The sequence below is a fragment of the Lemur catta genome, chromosome 3 (assembly GCF_020740605.2).
Source record: "Lemur catta isolate mLemCat1 chromosome 3, mLemCat1.pri, whole genome shotgun sequence".
Taxonomy (NCBI): domain Eukaryota; kingdom Metazoa; phylum Chordata; class Mammalia; order Primates; family Lemuridae; genus Lemur; species Lemur catta.
In genome coordinates this window covers 93222630-93242593 of record NC_059130.1, presented here as the reverse complement: position 1 = coordinate 93242593, position 19964 = coordinate 93222630, and the positions used below count along the sequence as shown (strand labels likewise).

General features: G+C 40.2%; 1 protein-coding gene across 2 annotated transcripts in view; it reads right to left on the bottom strand.

Moving 5' to 3' along the window:
• The window catches only part of EIF2B3 (eukaryotic translation initiation factor 2B subunit gamma), a 99465-nt gene extending 88891 nt beyond the window's left edge, over positions 1-10574 (bottom strand). The window contains exons 1-3 of one of the 2 annotated variants that reach the window (XM_045545576.1): positions 10360-10574; positions 7086-7242; positions 3575-3720 (exon numbers count right to left, since the gene is read on the bottom strand). In XM_045545576.1, the coding sequence (XP_045401532.1) occupies positions 3575-3720; positions 7086-7233 (294 nt within the window). In that variant the 5' untranslated portion in view covers positions 7234-7242; positions 10360-10574. The remainder of the gene's footprint in view (positions 1-3574; positions 3721-7085; positions 7243-10359) is intronic. The other variant, XM_045545577.1, reaches the window with a different exon arrangement.
• Positions 10575-19964: the final 9390 nt, after the last annotated feature.

Sequence of the window (19964 nt, the reverse complement as noted above, 5' to 3'; positions counted from 1 at the left end):
AATTGCATACTTAAAAATGGTTAAGATGGTAAATTTTGTTATGTGAATTTTACCATAATATTAAAAATTTAAAAAAAAACAAAGCCCAGCTGGGCATGGCGTCTCATCCCTGTAATCCCAGCACTCTGGGAGGCTGGCATCACCACCTCAGCTCCACCTCAGATCATCAGGCATTAGATTCTCACAAGGAGAGTGCAACCTAGATCCCTAGCATGCGCAGTTTACAGTACAGTTCATGCTTCTATGAGAATCTAATGCCGCTGTTGATCTGACAGGAGGTGGAGCTCAGGCTGTGATGTGAGGGATGGGGAACGGCTGTAAATACAAATGGAGCTTCATTCACTCGCCCACAGCTCACCTGCTGCTGTGTGGCCCAGTTCCTAACAGACCACAGACCGGTACCAGTCCACAGCCCAGGAGTTGGAGACCGCAGGTATAGCCTACTACACACCTAGGCTATATGGTAAAGACTATTGCTCCTAGGCTACAAAACTGTACAGCACATTACTGTACTAAATCCTGTAGGCAACTATAACAGTGGTAAGTATTTGTATATCTAAATATGTCTAAACATAGAAAAGGTACAGTAAAAATACAGTATTATAATCTTATGGGACCACTGTCATATACATAGCCATTTACCAAAACAGCATTATGTAGCACATGACTGTATATACCATGTTCAAGGATAAGAAGAGTCAATATTAAGATGTCAAATCTCTCCAAATTGATCTATAGATTAATGTATTTCCAATCAAAATTTCAGAAAGCTTTTCTATAGAAATTGACAAGCTGGTTCTAAATTTATATGGAAATCTAAAGGACCCAGAATAGCCAAGGCAGTCTTAAGAAAACAGAACAAAGTTGATAGGTTTACACTACATGATTTCAAGACATACTATGAAGTCAAAATAATCAAAACAGTGTGGTACTGAAGTAAAAACAAATGACCAATGAAACAAAATAGAATGGACAGAAATAGAGCACACATATATAGTCAATTGATTTTCCTAAATGTCCACGTAGGAAAAAAGCAAACTTTTATTCCTACTCACACCACATAAAAATTAAATCAAGATGGGTCATAGACCTAAATGTAAAAGCTAAATCTATAGAAGTAAACATAAAAGAATACCTACACAAACTTTAGGTAGGCAGAGATTTCTTAGGACACAAAAGATAAGATACAAAAGAAAAGAAAAAAATCAGTAATTTGGATTTCATCAACAGTAAACATTTCTGATCTTCAAAAGACACCATTAGGAAAGTGAAAAGACAAGCCACAGCCTGGCTGAAAATATTCACAACACATTATCTAACAAATGCCTTGCATCTAGAATATATAAAAAATTCCCATAATCAGAACAGGTGTGGTGGCTCAGGTCTATACTCCCAGCACTTTAGGAGACCAAGGTGGGCAGATGGCTTGAGCCCAGGAGTTTGAGGTTGCAGTGAGCTATGATTACACCACTGCACTCCGGGCTGGGTTACAGAGTGAAACCCCATCTCAAAAAAAAAAGAAAAAAAAAGAATTCTTAATATAAAGACAAACAACCCAATTAAAAAATAGGCAAATACTTTGAACAGATGCTTCACTGAGATATACAAATGGCCAAATAAATACATGAAAAGGTGGTCAACATTATACCATCAGGGAAATGTAATTTAAAACCACAATGAGATACCACTACATACATACCTACTAGAATGGTTAAAATTAAAAAGACTGACAACACCAAGTGTTGATGAAGATGTGAAGCAAATGCAACTCATATATTGTTTTTTGCTTTGTTTTGGGCTTTTTTTTTTTTTTTTTGCCCTTCTCATTTGTTGAAACATATATTGTTGATCGAAATGTAAAATAGTACAACCACTTTGGAAAGCTGTTTGGTAGTTCCTAATAAAGTTAACCCTACAACCTAGAATATTTTCACAAAAAGACTTCCAAAACAATGTTCACAACAGTTTTGTTCATAATTGCCAAGAATTAGAAAGAACCCAAATAACTGTCAAGAGGAGAAGGGATAAATAAATAGTAGTATATTCATTTAATAGACTACTACTCAGCAATAAAAGGAACAAATTAGCTATACCTTCAATAATGTGAATAAATCTAAAAAATACTTTGTTGAACAAAAGAAGCCAGATAAAAACTGTATGATTCCATTCATATGAAGTTCATAAACAAGTAAAATTAATATATAGTGATAGAAACAGAACAGCAACTGATTTTGCAGGTGGGAAACTGACTAGAAAGAAGCATAAAGGAACTTTCAGGAGTAATGAAACTCTTTTAGATTTGGATAATGGTAACCTGGGTGCGTATTTAGTATCTGTGTATTTTACTGTGTATAAATTATTACCTAATAAAAGGCAGGGGAAGGCCATACATAGATCTGCATTACCTTTTTGTTTTTTAGTGCAAAAGGAGGTTGAAAAATATTAATACATCTATTTGCAGTCACCAGAAATAGCAGGAAAAAGTTTGTCTCCCAATTCAAACAATATGGCAACATCACAAAGACGGAATTTTTTTCCAAAGAACATTCCAACTGTAGGATAATCTACAGTAGATCTTTTTCAGCTTATGGGCTACAAGCCACTGGGGAAACTATGTTCTCATATCCATATGCTCTTGTTTGTATCATAATCAAAGCACACTAAAACTTCAAATATTGTCACATGGTGGAGGGTCTGTAGAATTTTTGAAAGTTCCTTTGTCAATCTCCTATGTGCATAGTAAACTGCTCCTCTGACTTCTTTCTTTCTTTTTTTGTGTTGAGACAGGGTCTTGCTCTGTCGCCTGGGCTATAGTGCAGTGGCATCATCATAGCTCATTGCAACCTCAAACTCCTGGGCTCAAGCAACCTTCCTGCCTCAGCCTCCCAAGTAGCTGGGACTACAGGCGTGCACCACCATGCTTGGCTAATTTTTCTATTTTTTTTTATTGTAGAGATGGGGTCTTGCTATGCTGCTCAAGCTGGTCTCAAACTCCTGGCCTCAAGCAATCCTCCCCTCTCAGCTTCCCAAAATGCTAGGATTACAGGCATGAGCCACCGCACCTTGCTTGCTCCTCTGATTTCTATTACCATATGCTAATTCTATATGTTCATGAACTTATAAAATGGAATCAACTGAAGTACATTTGAAGTATATCTCTTTTTATAAAGATATATTACTATTCAAAAGTATTGGAAACTAGCAACTGTGACAAATGAATGTCTAAATCCTTACTGGTAATCAAACTAAAAAGTGGCTGAAGAGCACACAGGCAACAAAGTATATGATGTAATATATTTAAAAAAGAGATTGGTGAGGTGGCTCATGCTTGTAATACCAGCACTTTGGGAGGCCGAGGCAGGAGAATTGCCTAAGCCCAGGAGTTTGAGCCTGCACTGAACTGTAATTGGGCCACTGCACTTCAGCCTGGGCAAGAGAGCAAGATTCAATCTCGAAAATAAATAAATAAATAATTTCAAAAATTAAAAAAAGAAGTTTTGAAAACTGTAATGCACTGGGAAAACATAAGATATTATCTTTAATAAACAATAAGAGTCAAGAAATAGTTTTCTACCTTAAGTTTTGGATATATGTAGCGCAGAGAATCTGCAGTTCCCATGTCAGCCTCATCAGGAGGACACACAATATCTGCCTTCATTTTCATCTTGAATTCTGCACATAGAGCCTTTTGGACATCCCTGGTTGTAACCACAATGACTTCTACAGCACAAAAGAAAAAAAGAAGGAAAAATGCAAAAGATCATTCAATTAGAAATGGTTTCACTATTTAAATTAGATTTGGTCTATTTCTAAATGTAGTAATAACTGCTAATATTATTGATCCTTTTCAATATGTTTTACCTGCATTCTCTCAATTAATCCTTAAAACAATCTCATTTTACAAATGAAGAACCTTGGACTAAAAGACCTTAAGTGATTTTGCTCAGGATGACACAATTAGAAAGCAACAGAAGCAAGAAAAAACTCAGCTCTGTATGATTAGTGCCCACATCTCAACTGGTATGTTATATGCCACCTCTTGATGTAAAAATTTCAAAAGAACATTCATTAAAACATACAAATGGGATCACATTTTAAATCTTCATTCAGTACAAAGATAGAGCTATCACCACTTCCTACCTGGTAGCCATTAGTACTTCACCAAGGATCACAATGACCCCTAAGAAGAAGCAGTTTTTACATAACAGGTGTCTTCATTTTATCCATGTAGCTATCAACCACTGACAGAAAACTTAGGGTTTTGGCATGGCTGTTTGTTGGGATAATGTAATCCACTACAATGTAACATGTGTTGCTAACGTCTGAAGATCTGATTTTAGCATCTCTCCAATAATTTCCACTTGTTCCATGATAGGGCTCCAGGTCACAATTACCACTCCCTTTCCTTGTAATTGTTCTTTTCTTTTCTATTTTCTTCCCTTCTCTTCTTTCTTCCTCTCTCTTTCTCTTTCAAATCATTTAACCTTCTTTCCTTCCTTCTCTCTTCTTTTTTCCTCTCCCCACCCTGCTTTCTTTTATTAATAGTAACTAACTCACTCATTCACCCCCAAAATATATTTAATATATAAACAACAAATAAACACTGAGAATTCAGAAATGAACTCAACATGGTTCCTATCTTCAAGAAACTTAACATGGAGAAATTAAACAAGGAAACAATTAGCTAAGGAAGACATCATAGAAGAAATAGCCTTTGAGGTAAACAACGATGAATTCAAGTTCAACAAAAATTTCTTTAGTACATGATATATATAAAATGCTGATGTTACAAAGATGAATTAGACACAGTACCTAGAGATCAAAAAGTCTTCCATGACACTAACTAGAGTATAAAACAGTCCTTGAAAGGAGCTGAGATAAAAAAACAATATGTAATGGAAGAATAGAGGATAGAGTGACTAATCCTGTTTGGGATTTTGAAGAGAAGGTGACATTTCCATAGACTGGTGAGAACATTTTAGGTAGAGTGGATAGAGTGAAGGGACTAACAGCAAATATGGAAAAATAAGTCCATATTGGATCAAGATTCTTTTGTGTAGAAGGAGACAAAAGCTAAGCAGGGCTATGTTAACTTTACTCTGTAAAATCACAAATACAAAAAAACTGAATATAGGCTTAGCTATTACTCCAGAATCCTGTGTTTAGGAGACACTTTCCAAATTCTGAGTGAGCCTCAGTGAGAAGGAATTTTCCATATAGTGGGTATTAAATATACTACAGGTTAGGTGTAATGGCTCACACCTGTAATCCTAGCACTTTGGGAGGCCCACGCAGGAGGATTGCTTGAGGATGGGAGTTCAAGACCAGTCTGGGCAACGTAGTGAGACCTTGTCTACACAAAAAATTAAAAAATTAGCCAGGGCCAGGCACGATGGCTCACGCCTGTAATGCTAGCACTCTGGGAGGCCGAGGCAGACACATCATTTGAGCTCAGGAGTTCGAGATCAGCCTGAGCAAGAGCGAGACCCTGTCTCTACTAAAAAAATAGAAAGAAATTAGCTAGACAACTAAAAATATATATAGAAAAAATTAGCCGGGCATGGTGGCACATGCCTGTAGTCCCAGCTACTTGGGAGGCTGAGGCAGTAGGATTGCTTGAGCCCAGGAGTTTGAGGTTGCTGTGAGCTAGGCTGACGCCATGGCACTCTAGCCCAGGCAACAGAGTGAGACTGTGTCTCAAATAAAATAAAGTCCTTTAAAAAAAAAAATTAGCCAGGTGTGGTGGAGCACATCTGTAGTCCTAGCTACTTGGGAGGCTGACCACTTGTGCCCAGGAATTCGAGGTTGCAGTGAGCTATTATAGAGCCACAGCACTCCAGCCTGGGCAATAGAATGAGACCCTGTATCTAAATAAATAAATAAATAAACAAACAAACCAATCAACCAGCCAACCAACCACAAAGGTCACTCCCACATGTGAACTAAAGATATAAATAAAAAGCAAAAAAAAAAAGTTAGATTAGATGACAAATCTATAAAGCATTACTAAAGGAAAATAGGATATTTTAAATTATATTAAGTGAGTCACAATCTCCTTCAACTGTGAAACAGAGCTCTAAAAAGAAATTTTCTAAAACATATTTCTGGAGGGCCCAGTGGTACATGCCTATAATCCTAGGACTTTGGGAGGCCGAGGTAGGAGGACTGCTTGAAGCCAGGAGTTCGAAACCAGCCTGGGCAATAGCGAGATCTCATCTCTACAAAAAATTTAAAAATTAGCTAGACATAGTGGCATGTGCCTGTAGTCCCAGTGAGGCTGGGGCAAGAGGATCGCTTGAGCCTAGGAGTTGGAGGTTGCAGTGATCTATGATGATGCTACTTCACTCCAGTCTGGGCAACAGAGTGAGAGAGACGCTTTCTCAAAAATAAATAAATAAAACACATCTCTTAACACCAATGTCATATAGACTACTGCACAGAAATATTTATAGTTCTGTCTCAAGAAGGTAATTCTAACAGCGGAATGAACAGACTGGATTATAAGATTGGGCCTCAGGATTTGGTACTCTGATTTGTTATATGTAACTATAGGTTACCTCAAATTCAATGTGACCAAAGCAGAAACTCTGTATTTTCAAGCCTGTTCTTTGTTTCCTATTTATTCTTTTTCCTAGTTAATGGTATCATCATCTGCCTAGTCACCCAAGCAAAAAGTAGAGAGAATCACTAGACTTTTAAGGTTCTGGAAGTCAGGGCCTGAGCTGTCTTTTAAATTCTGTACACCCATGCTTAATATATTACCTGGTACATGACAGATTCGCAGCAAGTACTGACTATGAGGGTCTTATTTTCTCAGTGTGCTCTTTCTGATACCCTTACAGGATTTATATTGGATCATTGTGGAGATCAGCTCTATAACAACATCATTTAATGCTATCCTCTCAACCTTTTCACACAGCAATAGAATAATACATCTATGTTCCTAATTTTAAAAGACCAGTCTTTAGCCAGTTATGAGTCCAAGTCTTCTCTCATTCATCCTCTCTTACCCTCATAATGCTGACCAATCATTGGGATCAAACAGCCTAAAAGTTTTGTGAGTGCATCTCATTGTCATAGCTCACCTTCAAATCCAACACGCTCAAGCAGGTTCAATGGGTACCAAATTAAAGGTTTGTTCCCAACTGGAAGCAGAGGTTTGGGAATGCTGGAAGTCAGGTCTGTCATCCGAGATCCCCCACCAACTGCCATCACTACTGCTTGAAATTCCATTTTTACAAACTGCAAACACAGAAAAAGCAATTAACAGAAAAAAAAAAAAGTAACAAAAGTCAAAGCACACACAGCACTAACCCTATTTTTATTTAGGTTACTGATACCTACTAACGTCAAATGTGTAACTTCCAACTCTAGTATCCAGAGTAAGAAAAGCTCTTAGCTTCAGATAAACACTATCTATATCATACTCCCAACTCCATCCTTGGTAAAAATGGGGAGATGAGAATGAAAAAAAATCTGGCCGTTCAGTTGTTCACAATTAAGTGGAGAAGACAAATTGAGTAAATTACAATACATATCATTAGTGCCATGGCAGGAATATAGCCAAGATGCAATGGGCATACAATGAAGCAGATGCCTAGTCTTCACAGAAAACACATGGAAGGTTTTACAGGAAGGTAATGCTTGAGCTGACTCTGACAAAGCAAGAGTTTACCATGTGGGTTTCTGATATGTGAGTTTTTATTCTTTAAAAACATTAAAAGACTTCTGGCCAGGCGCGGTGGCTCACGCCTGTAATCCTAGCACTCTGGGAGGCCGAGGCGGGTGGATTGCTTGAGCTCAGGAGTTCGAGACCAGCCTGAGCAAGAGCGAGACCCCGTCTCTACTAAAAATAGAAAGAAATTATCTGGCCAACTAAAATATATATATAGAAAAAATTAGCCGGGCATGGTTGCTCATGCCTGTAGTCCCAGCTACTCGGGAGGCTGAGGCAGTAGGATCGCTTAAGCCCGGGAGTTTAAGGTTGCTGTGAGCTAGGCTGACGCCACGGCACTCACTCTAGCCCGGGCAACAAAGCGAGACCCTGTCTCAAAAAAAAAAAAAAAACATTAAAAGACTTCTGACTAGAATTAACAACAGAAATACAAGCATGTTAGGCTTCTGAAAAGTATAAAATGACTTAAAATTCCTCCAATAATTAATTCAACCATCTGCTCCAGTCTTCTCATTACCCCCAATTATGAAAGATATCACTATGAACACAAATGTAGGCTTGTATCAGAACCTAGATATACAGAACCCAATTACACAAATAAACCAAATTATTAATTCTTTTTTCAAACTCAAAGTAATAAACAATCCTATTTGACATTAAAAAGAATCTCTTTACAGCAGCTACTACAGAACAGAGGCACACTAAAAGGTCATAAATCCTTATTGACTTAAACTGAAAGCATTCTTCTTTGACTTACAACAAATGATGTAATTTTTAAAATAAAAGAGTAAAATGCAATGTTCAGACAAAAGAATCTATTCAACACCAAATAGTCAAATAATGTTGCAACTTTACCATAATTATAATCATTCCTGGGCCCCACACATCAACATCTAAATTACAACACTTAACGCCCAGTATACCCAAGGCACAAAATGAAGGCTCCTGAACAACATTCACAACTTAAAGATATGGTCATTTTGATTCCAGCAAGCACTGCCTCAAATTGGAATTTAACTTCAATTTGGCACTATAAACTTCCACCACATCTGATGTTATGGAAAGAGCACTGGACCCTTAAGAGTTGACTTTAAAAAAAAGAGTTGAAAGACTTGAGTTTGAGTTCTCTTCTGGTTCTGCCATTTATAGGTGGCATGACCAGAGGCCTGATATTTAAAAATCTCAGTGTCCTCAGTTTTTAGAAGGAAGTCTGGTGGTTAAGTTTACAGACTCTAGAGCCAGGCTGCCTGGGTTTGAACTGTAGCTGTGTGAACTAGGGTGAACTACATAACTTTTCTATGCCTCAGTTTTTTTCGTTTTATAAGATGGGGATAATCATAGTTTCTGCTTCACAAAGTTGTAGTTAAAGTTAAATTAGTTATTCTATGTAAAGCATGCAAAATAATGTCCACCCCATGAGAGACACTATGTACAAGTGTTTGATATTATTAGACAGAAGCTAGATTACAGAAAGCCTGTGATAACTGAACCACGCTGTTTCATAATTCTGGTCTCTGCACCGCTACTCTTGCTTCTTACTTTTTCTTGTGTCTAGAAATTAATCTATTACACTTTAAAGACTCAGCTCAAGAATCAAAGCCATTCCTAACCCTTCCCACTCCTCTAGAAGTTACTCCTTTTCCCTAGGTGATTTCACTCTACTACGTACATATTATCTCAGTCTTTACAGGCTTCATTGCACTTACGTGTTTAAATGTCTATTTAAGAGTGACACTAATGTCTCTTAAATATGTATCTAAGATTCTATTTAAGAATGAGTTCCTTACAACTATTATGTACCCATAATAATTTTAAAAAAAAAGAATGAGTTTCTTGAGGCACTGTGTGTTCATCATCACTGTATCCCCAGTAAGATGCCAGACACTCAGTGTTTATGGAATGAGGATCTGTGAGCCTCACAACAACCCTGTGTAAGAGTCAAACTCAAAAACACGTGCAAAAGGGTATCAGAACCCAGCTCACTAGGATTTGAGGTTCCTGCTCTCAAGGAGGCTCTGGGTGAAGAAAGGAAACCTAGGAAGAATAGTTATCACGGACATAACTAATCACAATAGCAGGCAGACTGTCAAATGCTCAATGTCATTGTCACGACGACTATGGGTGATGGGAATCAGGCAACGAGTCTCGCTAGCCTCCAAATCTTTAGAGAGGGTGTTCATGGCATCTCGGACATGACTCCATCATAGCATTCGTGCCTTCTCCAGCAGTAAATACATTTTAAAAAATAAAATCTGTATCACAATTGGTCTGTCATCCCACTGTGTGCCGCCTGAGGACAGGGACCTTACTGTATTCCTCCTCGTATTTCCTTGTCCTGGACCCAAACAGCTAAACGTAGGCAGAATAAGTGAATGAAGGGCTGGAATGGAAAGAGTTTAGACAGTGCTAAAGGCGTCTGGTCCTGGGGCTGGTGCCCACTTGTGACTTCTAACAGAACCTACCCTCCCCGAATCTCAGTTTCTCCATCTGTTGCACAAGGTGGTGGGCTGCGTTTCTCACCAACCTCCCTTCTAGTTCGGACACCTGGCTACACTGTTGGGTGGAGCACGGACTCGAGCTGGCGACTTCGGGGCTCAGCACCCCCGCCTACCCACTCGCGTCCACCTCGGCAAGCCCGCCTCCCTCAGAGAGTGGGGCCTTCGGGCACCCATCGGGCAGCTCACCCGGGTCAGCCAGCTCGTGCGCGGCCTGGCAGGGCAGACGCCGCAGCTTTACCTCAGCTCCCAGCACGCTGAACCGCTCCCAGAGCTCCCCACGCCGCTTCTGACTGACAGCCCAACAGCGCAGGCGCGCGATGGCCGAGCAGCTCGATGGGACGCACTGAACAGACCTGCAGAGAAGGGACGAGCACCGAGCGATAGACGACGGAGCGCAAGCAAGGCGGGGAGGCGGGACCGCCGAGGAGCATTCCCGAGTCTCCTGTGGTGTTCTTGGGTGCAGGACTTCGCCGTCTGTGTCCCTTCGTCCATTCACATATTACCAACGCCTATTAGTGTCCCTCCCAGTGCAGGGGGCTAGGAACCCAGATGGAACAAGTCACAGTCTCTTTCCTCAGGGAGTTCCCATTCTAGGACCTGGCTCTGAATACCGCTCTGAAAGAGAGCTCATTGGGAGCACAGTTTTTGGCTAGTCAGTGAAAAAGTCACCGAATGCCCTTGCTGGCCAGGGATTGCTAGGACTTCCTATGTGACAGACGTCTAAGATGGCAACTCAAGTCAGCTTTAGCCATCAAAACAGTGTGACTGAAAGGAAGTAGCCAGGGGGACAGTGAATGGTGGCAGACGAAGTCAGAGAGGCGATGGGAACAGGGTGGAGAATTCAGATCCTCTGGGGCGTGTAGGCTATTATGAGGACCTTCAGTTTTGCTGTGGGATGGAAGCTACCAGAGATTGTTGAGCAGAGGGACGTGATATGACAGGGTTTTAAAAGCTCACTGGTTGCTGTGCATAATAGATTCCCTAAAAGCAGGGAGGGAAGCACTTAAGAAGCGCAACTGCATGAGACCCCAAACACCTGAATCTAGACAACTCCAACAACAGTGAGAGATGATAATAAAATAATTGTTATAAGCACTGAGTTTTGGGGTAGTTTGTTAAGCTGCAGTAGATAATAGGAACAATGGCCATTCTCTCATTCCCATGCACCCTACAATTTCCTAATCTTTTGAAACCTTTCTTTTTTTCCTATCCATCTCTTAAACTTTGAGTTGCTTTAGCTCTCTGCTAGTTAGGAGACAGAGTATGATTTCAGACATAAAAATAAAGGAGTTTGACTTCACTCAACAATATTTATTGACTGATTGATTGATTGATCCATCAAGATGGAGTCTTGCTATGTTGCCCAGGCTGAACTTGAACTCCTGGGCTCAAGGAATCCTCCTGCTTCAGCCCACTGAGTAGCTGGCACTACAGGCCAGTGCCACCACACCCAGCTAATTTTTTTTTTTTTTTGAGACAGAGTCTCGCTCTGTTGCCCGGGTTAGAGTGAGTGCCATGGCGTCAGCCTAGCTCACAGCAACCTCAAACTCCTGGGCTTAAGCAATCCTACTGCCTCAGCCTCCCAAGTAGCTGGGACTACAGGCATGCGCCACCATGCCCGGCTAATTTTTTCTATATATATATTTTTAGTTGGCCAGATAATTTCTTTCTATTTTTTTTTTAGTAGAGACAGGGTCTCACTCTTGCTCAGACTGGTCTCGAACTCCTGACCTCGAGCGATCCACCTGCCCTGGCCTCCCAGAGTGCTAGGATTACAGGCACCGCGCCCGGCCTCCAGCTAATTTTTTTAAATTATTTTTTTAGAGACGGGGGTCTTACTCGCCCAGGTTGGAGTGCATTGGTGCAATCACAGCTCACTGCAGCCTTCGACTCCTGGGCTCAAGCAATCCTCCTGCCTCAACCTCCTGAGTGCTAGGATTACAGGTGTGAGCCACCGTGCCTGACCTACAGCATGGTTTTGAGATAAGAATAAAGTAAGAACAGCAGTCAGTCCCATATCTGTCATTCATTTTAAATGCTTATATCTAAACTAGGAAATGTTTTCAGAGAACTGGAAGGATTTCTCTTCTAGTTGAAGAAAGTAGTTGAGAGATGACTTCAGCTAAAACTCATTTTAGATTATTCCCTGAGGGCAGCAATTCTCAAACTTCTTGGTCTCTGGACCCTTTACACTCTTAAAAATTATTGATGACCCCAAGAGCTTTGTTTATCTGGATTATATCTATTGATTTTTGACTATGATAAAAAACTCAAACTGAGAAATTCTTAAAATATATCTATTAATTCATCTTAAAAATAAAAATAATAAAACCAGTACATAGTAACAAATATTTTAATTAAAGAAGTAACTATGGGCTGGGCATAGTGGCTCATGCCTATTATCCCAGCATTTTGGGAGGCTCAGGCAGGAGGATCATTTGAGCCCAGGAGTTCAAGACCAGCATGGGCAACATGTCTTTACAAAAAATTTAAAAATTAGCTGCATGTCATGGCACGTGCCTGTAGTCCCAGCTACTCAGGAGGCTGAGGCAGGAGGATCACTTGAGCCCAGGAATTCAAGGTTACGATGAGCTATGATCTTGCCACTGCACTCTAGTCTAGAAGGTGACAGAGCGAGACCCTGTCTCTAAAAAAAATTTTTTTTAATTTTTAAAAAAGTCACTATGTTTTCTTTTTTTTCCTTTATCCTCCTCTGAGAGTCATAATGTTTACAAAACAAAAAATTTAGCAAGAAGAATGCCATTGTTTCACCTTTTAAAAAAATTGGTTTAATGTCTGGCTTAATAGAAAATAGCTGGATTCTCCCATCAATTGTGATATATTGTTTTGGTTAAATTATATGGTAAAGATTTGACCACATACAGATACATAGTTGAAAAAGACAGAGAAATTTTAATAGCCTTTTCAGATAATTATAGGTATTTTTCTTTGATATTACACCAAAACTCAGTAAGTTGTAGTTTGTTAAAGGTTTGTTGCAATGTAGAATGTGAAATATATCAATGAACGTTTTGTACCCTGTTACATTATTATACTGGCACTTTGAATGGACATTTTACTCATATGTGATTTTGCAACTTGATATATTAATCATTTGTAAAATACTAGTTCACAGATCTTATGCAGATCTCCCTAATGTTGACTCATTATGCAATATAAAAGATCATATTTGTTAATATCATTAGCAATATCATCAGAAAAAAATCCTTAAATACTGGGAAACTGGCAAGCTTATGATGACAAATACTGGTTTTCTAAAATTCAAATTTTCTCTTGATTTTGTTTCTTTTTTTTTTGAGACAGAGTCTCACTTTGTTGCCCAGGCTAGAGTGAGTGCCGTGGCGTCAGCCTTGCTCACAGCAACCTCAAACTCCTGGGCTCAAGCGGATCCTACTGCCTCAGCCTCCTGAGTAGCTGGGACTACAGGCATGCGCCACCATGCCCGGCTAATTTTTTCTATATATATTTTTAGTTGGCCAGATAATTTTTATTTCTATTTTTAGTAGAGATGGGGTCTCGCTCTTGCTCAGGCTGGTCTCGAACTCCTGACCTCAAGCGATCCACCCACATCAGCCTCCCAGAGGGCTAGGATTATAGGCGTGAGCCACCGCGCCCGGCCCAAATTTTCTCTTGAAAGCTCAAATATTATCATTGGCAACAAATACTGTTAGTGGTTTTCCTTGAAGTAACTGGCTCACTTCATTTATTTTGATAAACTGTCAGCCATAGTTTGTCAGTATTTCAAGAAATACAGTGTTCCATGAAAAAGCAGTTCAACTTGCAACTCTATCATACAAGTGCTTTTCCTTGACAACTATTATACTTTTTATTCACAGAAGTGTTATATGTGTACTTCTCATTTCATCACACAGAACATTAAAAAGACATACTCAGGCCAAGATTTAATAAAATTAATATATTTTACTGCTTCATCAGAGAACTTCTTAAGTGTCACTGACTTAGCTTATTATTCTTATTGTTTTTTCAGACAGGGTCTTGCTCTGTTGCCCAGGCTGGAATGTGGTGTATTGTCAGAGCTCACTGCAACCTCAAACTCCTGGGCTCAAGCGATCCTCCTGCCTCAGCCTCCTGAGTAGTTGGAACTACAGGCTTGTGCCACCACACCCAGCTAATTTTTCTATATGTTGTAGAGACAAAGTCTCACTATATTTTTCAGGCTGGTCTCAAAGTTCTGAGCTCAAGCAATCCCCCTTCCTTGGCTTCCCAAAGTGCTGAGGTTACAGACGTGAGCCACCATGCCCAGCCTATTTTTATATTTATTGCAAGTATGTAGCAGAGAGTACAATGACTATTACTATGGTGCCACTGCTTTGACTCATACTAAATAAAGCACCAGCAGTTTTACCCACCATTACTTTTGCACCATCAATGTATCATAAGTATCAATATAATGAAAAAGGCAAATAATGTTTTAGTATTATCATGAAAGTAGTTTTGACCTGACAGATCCCGTGAAAGGGTCTCTTGGGGATTCCCAGGGGTCCACAGAGCACACTTTAAGAACTGCTGCCTTATGGATTCCTCTTGCCTCCCACTGCTTCTAGTACTCACATTATGGCATTCACTGTAAGGAGCTGTCATCCCCTTGTCCATGTTTCCTCTATCACACTCGGAGCCCTTTGAGGATGAGGGCTATATCTTATTTGCTGCTCTCTCCCCAGGACATAGTGTGGGACCTGAGATGTGCAAAGTGAATACTACTGAATTAATTGAAATTTTCTTATAAATTTTCCCTTGGTCTCCCTTTTGGTGGTAGGAAAACTGGGCTGAGAGCCAGATCACTAACTCTTCTCTTGAACTCTCTTCCTAAGTTAATCCATGTTATTATTCCTTATGCCTCACCTCATGCTTATTAAGTACACAGGAAGTACTTAATAAATGCCTATTAAATACAGGTCATTTATTATAATGTTTGCTTTTTGTTCACAGTGGTGATTTCTCATCTCTCCCCTAAGGGATATGTGTGTGTGTGTGTGTGTGTGTGTGTGTGTGTGTGTGTTTGCATGTGGTGTGGGAATAGTTTAAGAAGGGCAAGCTCTCAGAACTGTGGGAGACAAAAGAAACCTTTCAAAAGTTGGGCTATGGCTCACAAATACTCTTCCCACGGTCTGCTAGAAATCTCTCTGGGAATTTCCTGGACACATTACAATATTCATCTACTCCATTTGGCTGTAGACTTGTCAGTGGGGCAGGGAGTTATTGTTTTTAGAGTGCTGAATGAAAGATAAAAATGAAAAAAGAAACTTCACTTTGGCAACCAATTGCAAGTCCTAAAATATTTGCATTTTATTTTTATATGTAAGCCCAGCAGTTGCCTAATAGATCCATGATAAGTTACAGAGAAAATGATGCTACAGTGTTTATATAAAGAGCCCGGATAGAATCTTCATTAATCAGGACTTCAATAGTTCTTTTCAAGTACACAGAGTTTTCGTCATTGGTGGTTTTAAAGGTCAGGATCTGGACATTCATGTCCTGAACTGATGAGTCAGCTTAAAAAATAAGTGATTTAATTAATTTGGTGATTCTCTTCTCTTTATTGAAAACAACTTTTCAGATGTCTGATTTTCCCTTGTTTTTAAGTTGGCAAGGTTGGTTTTGGGATCACAGTTTCACTTATTCATTCGACAAGTATTTACCAAGTGACTATTATGTGCCAAGGACAGTTTTAGGCTCTTGGGATACATTAGTGAACAAAATAAAGATCCAGCCCTCATGGAGCTTACATTCTAGCAGGGAGAGACAGCATAAATTATAAAGAAGAGCAATTAATAAATAAGTAACCTGATAGTATATTAAAAGGTGATTAAGTACTTTGGGAATAAGAAAAACAGGCAGGAAGGAGTGGCAGGGAGAGGGAAAATAGCTATAAGGTCTTAGAGTTTTACAGAGGATGTTGAAATATGGGATTTGTGTTTCATTTGAATCTTTCTACAACTTTCTATCTAATAAATTTAGAAGCAAATACAAAAGGAATAATTGACATCAGTAAAAATGGTGGAGTAAGGTCCTCCAAAAATTCTCTCTTCCTTAAAAGCAATGAGATTTACTGTCAAAAATTATCAATATCAACTTTTTTGGATGTGCATCATGAGCAATGATCAATCATGTCACTTCTTTCAAAATCTGTTGGTGATTGGTCTCTTCCCATCTCTTATTCAATTTATACACAGATAACAAAGAGTATAGTTGTGTTACTTCCTTATCTCTCAGCAATAAACCCACTTGACATTTTACAAAAATGGACAGTTAAACAAGAGAATTGGCCAACAAAATGAAAGTGCAGCAAAGAAATGAAAAGTGATAATGCTGGAAGTGAAGCTCAAATTGAACATAAATGGAGTGATAGAAAAAATAGCTGTTCATGGGAATGTTGACACTGATGTCATGAATCACTGTAGATATGCAGCCAGAGGAATGTAGCGAAGGTGACTTTATCTACATTAATGAAGAAAGTGGTTCTGACAAAAAGGACAGGATGTCCCAGTGGAAGCAATGGCAGCAAAAACCTTCACATTAAAGGAATTCTCTGAAATAGTTCATGAGATTGCAAATACAAAGAATAAAATGTTGGAAGCTGATTCAGACTTAGAAAGCAGTATGACAATTCATCAAGGCATAGAGAAGATGCTCCATTTAAGTTATACAAGGAAAAAGAGGCAAGCAAGCACTGTTCAAACTATTCCTGATAAAGTTATGTTTTGTTTTGTTTTTGTTTTCAAGACAGAGTCTCACTCTGTCACCCAGGCTAGAGTGCAGTGATGTCATCATAGCTCACTGCAGCCTCAAACTCTTGGGTTCAAGCGATCCTCCTGCCTCAGCCTCCCAAGTAGCTGGGACTATAGGTGTGCACCACTGTGCCTGGCTAATTTTTTCTATTTTTAGTAGAGACAGGGTCTCGCTCTTGCTCAGGCTAGTTATTAATTTAGTACTATGCAAAGGTTGTTACAAATCAGTAAGAAAAATATAATTAAGCCAATAGAAAAATCATTGAAAACACATGCAGTGTAGTTTATAAAGAAGAAAAACAATGGCTCAATAGTAAATAAAGTAATGCAAATTAAAATAACAATTTTATCATTTTCCAGCACATATTGTCAAAAAATATTTTTAAGTGCTAATGCTCAAGGGTGGTTGAGAGTTTAGGAAATAGATACTATAGCGAGTAAAAATCGATTCATTCTTCCTACAGGGCAGCATGACAGTTTGATGAAGTGACTTTAGGAAGTTGTTCTAAGGAAATAATAAAATAGGTAATGTGGATGGGTGTGGTGGCTCATGCCTGTAATCCCAGAACTTTGGGAGCCAAGGTGGGAGGATCACTTAAGCCCAGGAGTTTGAGATCAGCCCGGGCAACATAACAAGAGCCTATCTCTACAAAAATATAGAAAAAATTGCCTGGACACGGTGGCATGTGCATGTAGTCCTAGCTTTTTGGGAGGCTGACGCAGGAGGATCACCTGAGCCCAGGAGCTTGAGGCTGTAATGACCTATGATGGGGCCACTGCACTCCAGCCTGGGCATCAGAGCAAGACTGTGTCTCTAAAAATAAAAATAAAAAATAAAATAGGTAATGCAAATATATGCATGAGGATGTTTATTGCAATGTTTGTAGTTTTCAGCATAGGAAATTTGTAAACAACCTTAATGTCCATCTGTAGAGGACTTAAAATGAATACACTACCTTACAATGTAATATAATTGTAGCCAATAAAAAAATGGTTAAAATGAGTATCCCCCTTGTCCCAGTCACCATTATTTCCTGGTGGATTATCCCCTGCCTCCTGTCTCCTTCTCAACTTATTCTCTACATAGCTGCCAAAGGTAAATCTAATCATGTGACTCCCTTGCTTAATGCTCTTAGGGCTGCTCATTGCAAAATCCTAAAACTAGTCTGTGAGCCTGGAGTTTCATCTCTCTGCCCTTTACACCCTAGTGACATGGTACTCGACATGCTTCTCAGTTGGCCTTTGTGTCCAGTTATTCTCCTTAAGAATCTAGCATTTCAGCCAGATGCGGTGGCTCACACCTGTAATCCTATCCCTATAATCCTAGCACTCTGGGAGGCCAAGGCAGGAGGATCGCTTAAGGCCAGGAGTTTGAAACCAGCCTGAGCAAGAGTAAGACCCTTTCTCTACAAAAAATAGAAAAAATTAACCAGGCATAGGAGCATGCGCCTGTAGTCCCAACTACTTGGGAGGATGAGGCAAGAGAATCACTTGAGCCCAGGAGTTTGAGGTTGCAGTGATCAAGACTCTGTCCAAAAAAAGAAAAAAAAAAAAGAAAAAAGAATTTAGCACTTCATTGAGCCCCATTAGTTAGAATGATCCTGTTCCATCCTCTAAAGATACCTGTATCTTCACTTCTTTGTAGTTCTTACACAATGTTATTAAAAGTTGTTTATGTAATTATTTAATGTATGTCTCTCCGATTAGAGTTTAAATCCTATGAGGTAAAAAATTATCACTGCTTTAGGCACGATTTTTTTTTTCTTTTGAGACAGGGTGTTGCTCTGTCTCCAAGCTAGAGCACAGTGGCCTCACCATATCTCACAGCAACCTCAAACTCCTGGGCTCAAGCCTCAGACTCCTGCCTCAGCCTCCCAAGTAGCTGGTACTATAGGTGTGCGCCACCACACCCAGCTAATTTTTCTAATTTTTTTTTTAGAGACAGGGTCTTGCTATTGCCTGGGCTGGCCTTGAATTCCTGGGCTCAAGTGATCCTCTTGCCTTGGCTTCCCAAAGTGCTAGGATTACAGGCTTGAGCCACCTCGCCAGCCTAGGCACAATTTTATTCATTCACATAGCATGGTGCCTGACATAGGTGCTTGATGCATGTTTGTTTATTGGATGAACGAATAATTAAATAAAAAGTAGCCTATAAAATATACAGTGTGAGTAAAGATGGATGGTCTCAGGTGGCTAGTACCAGGAACAGAAACAAACTACTTCCTGTAGGCTCCTGTGGGCTGGTTCCTTCCCTGAAGGGCAGAGGAAGGAAAGGCAGACAGAGCAGGGGGGAGCCTTCTGGGAAGAACAGAGCTGGGTGGGAGTGGCAGCCTCTGGGGTTCCTGCCCCTTCTGCTCCCTGGGCAGGAAGGGGCTCCCGCCAGACAGGGGTGTCTCCTGTGGAACACCCAAGGTGCAGAGATAGGGGAGGTGTGAGCTGCTGGGAGGCTGAGCTGGGGTATTAGGCTCAGTGTTTCGCGGAGATGGGCCTCAGGGTGTGCCCAGTGCTGGGAGAGGGGCTCAATGCCACTGCCCAGAAAGTCTCCCAGCCAGGCCAATGTCAGGATGCGCCCTAGAGGCATTTAATTTATTTAAACAGACTAAATGTGCTAGTTCCCACTATCCTATAGTAGAGGTCCCCAACCTTTTTGGCACCAGGGACTGGTTTCATGGAAGACAAATTTTCCACAGATGGGGGGCAGGGAGGGTGAGGTGAGGCTCAGGTGGTGATGGGAGCCATGGGGAGCGGCTGTAAATACAGATGAAGCTTCATTGGCTCCACTGTCGCTGTGCGGTGGTGGTGGTGGGAGAAATGCTCCCTCTCCTGTTTCATGGAAGACAACTTTTTCATGGGGGGTGGTGCAGAGCTCTGTGGCCAGACCCTAATAGGCCAGTCTGTGGCCCAGGGGTTGGGGACTGCAGCTCTAGAGGACAACTTGGGGTGGGTGGGGAGTTGAGTAGGTGGGACCCTGCACATGCCACTTCTCAGGGCAATAGGCCACTGTACTGCCTCACACAGTGC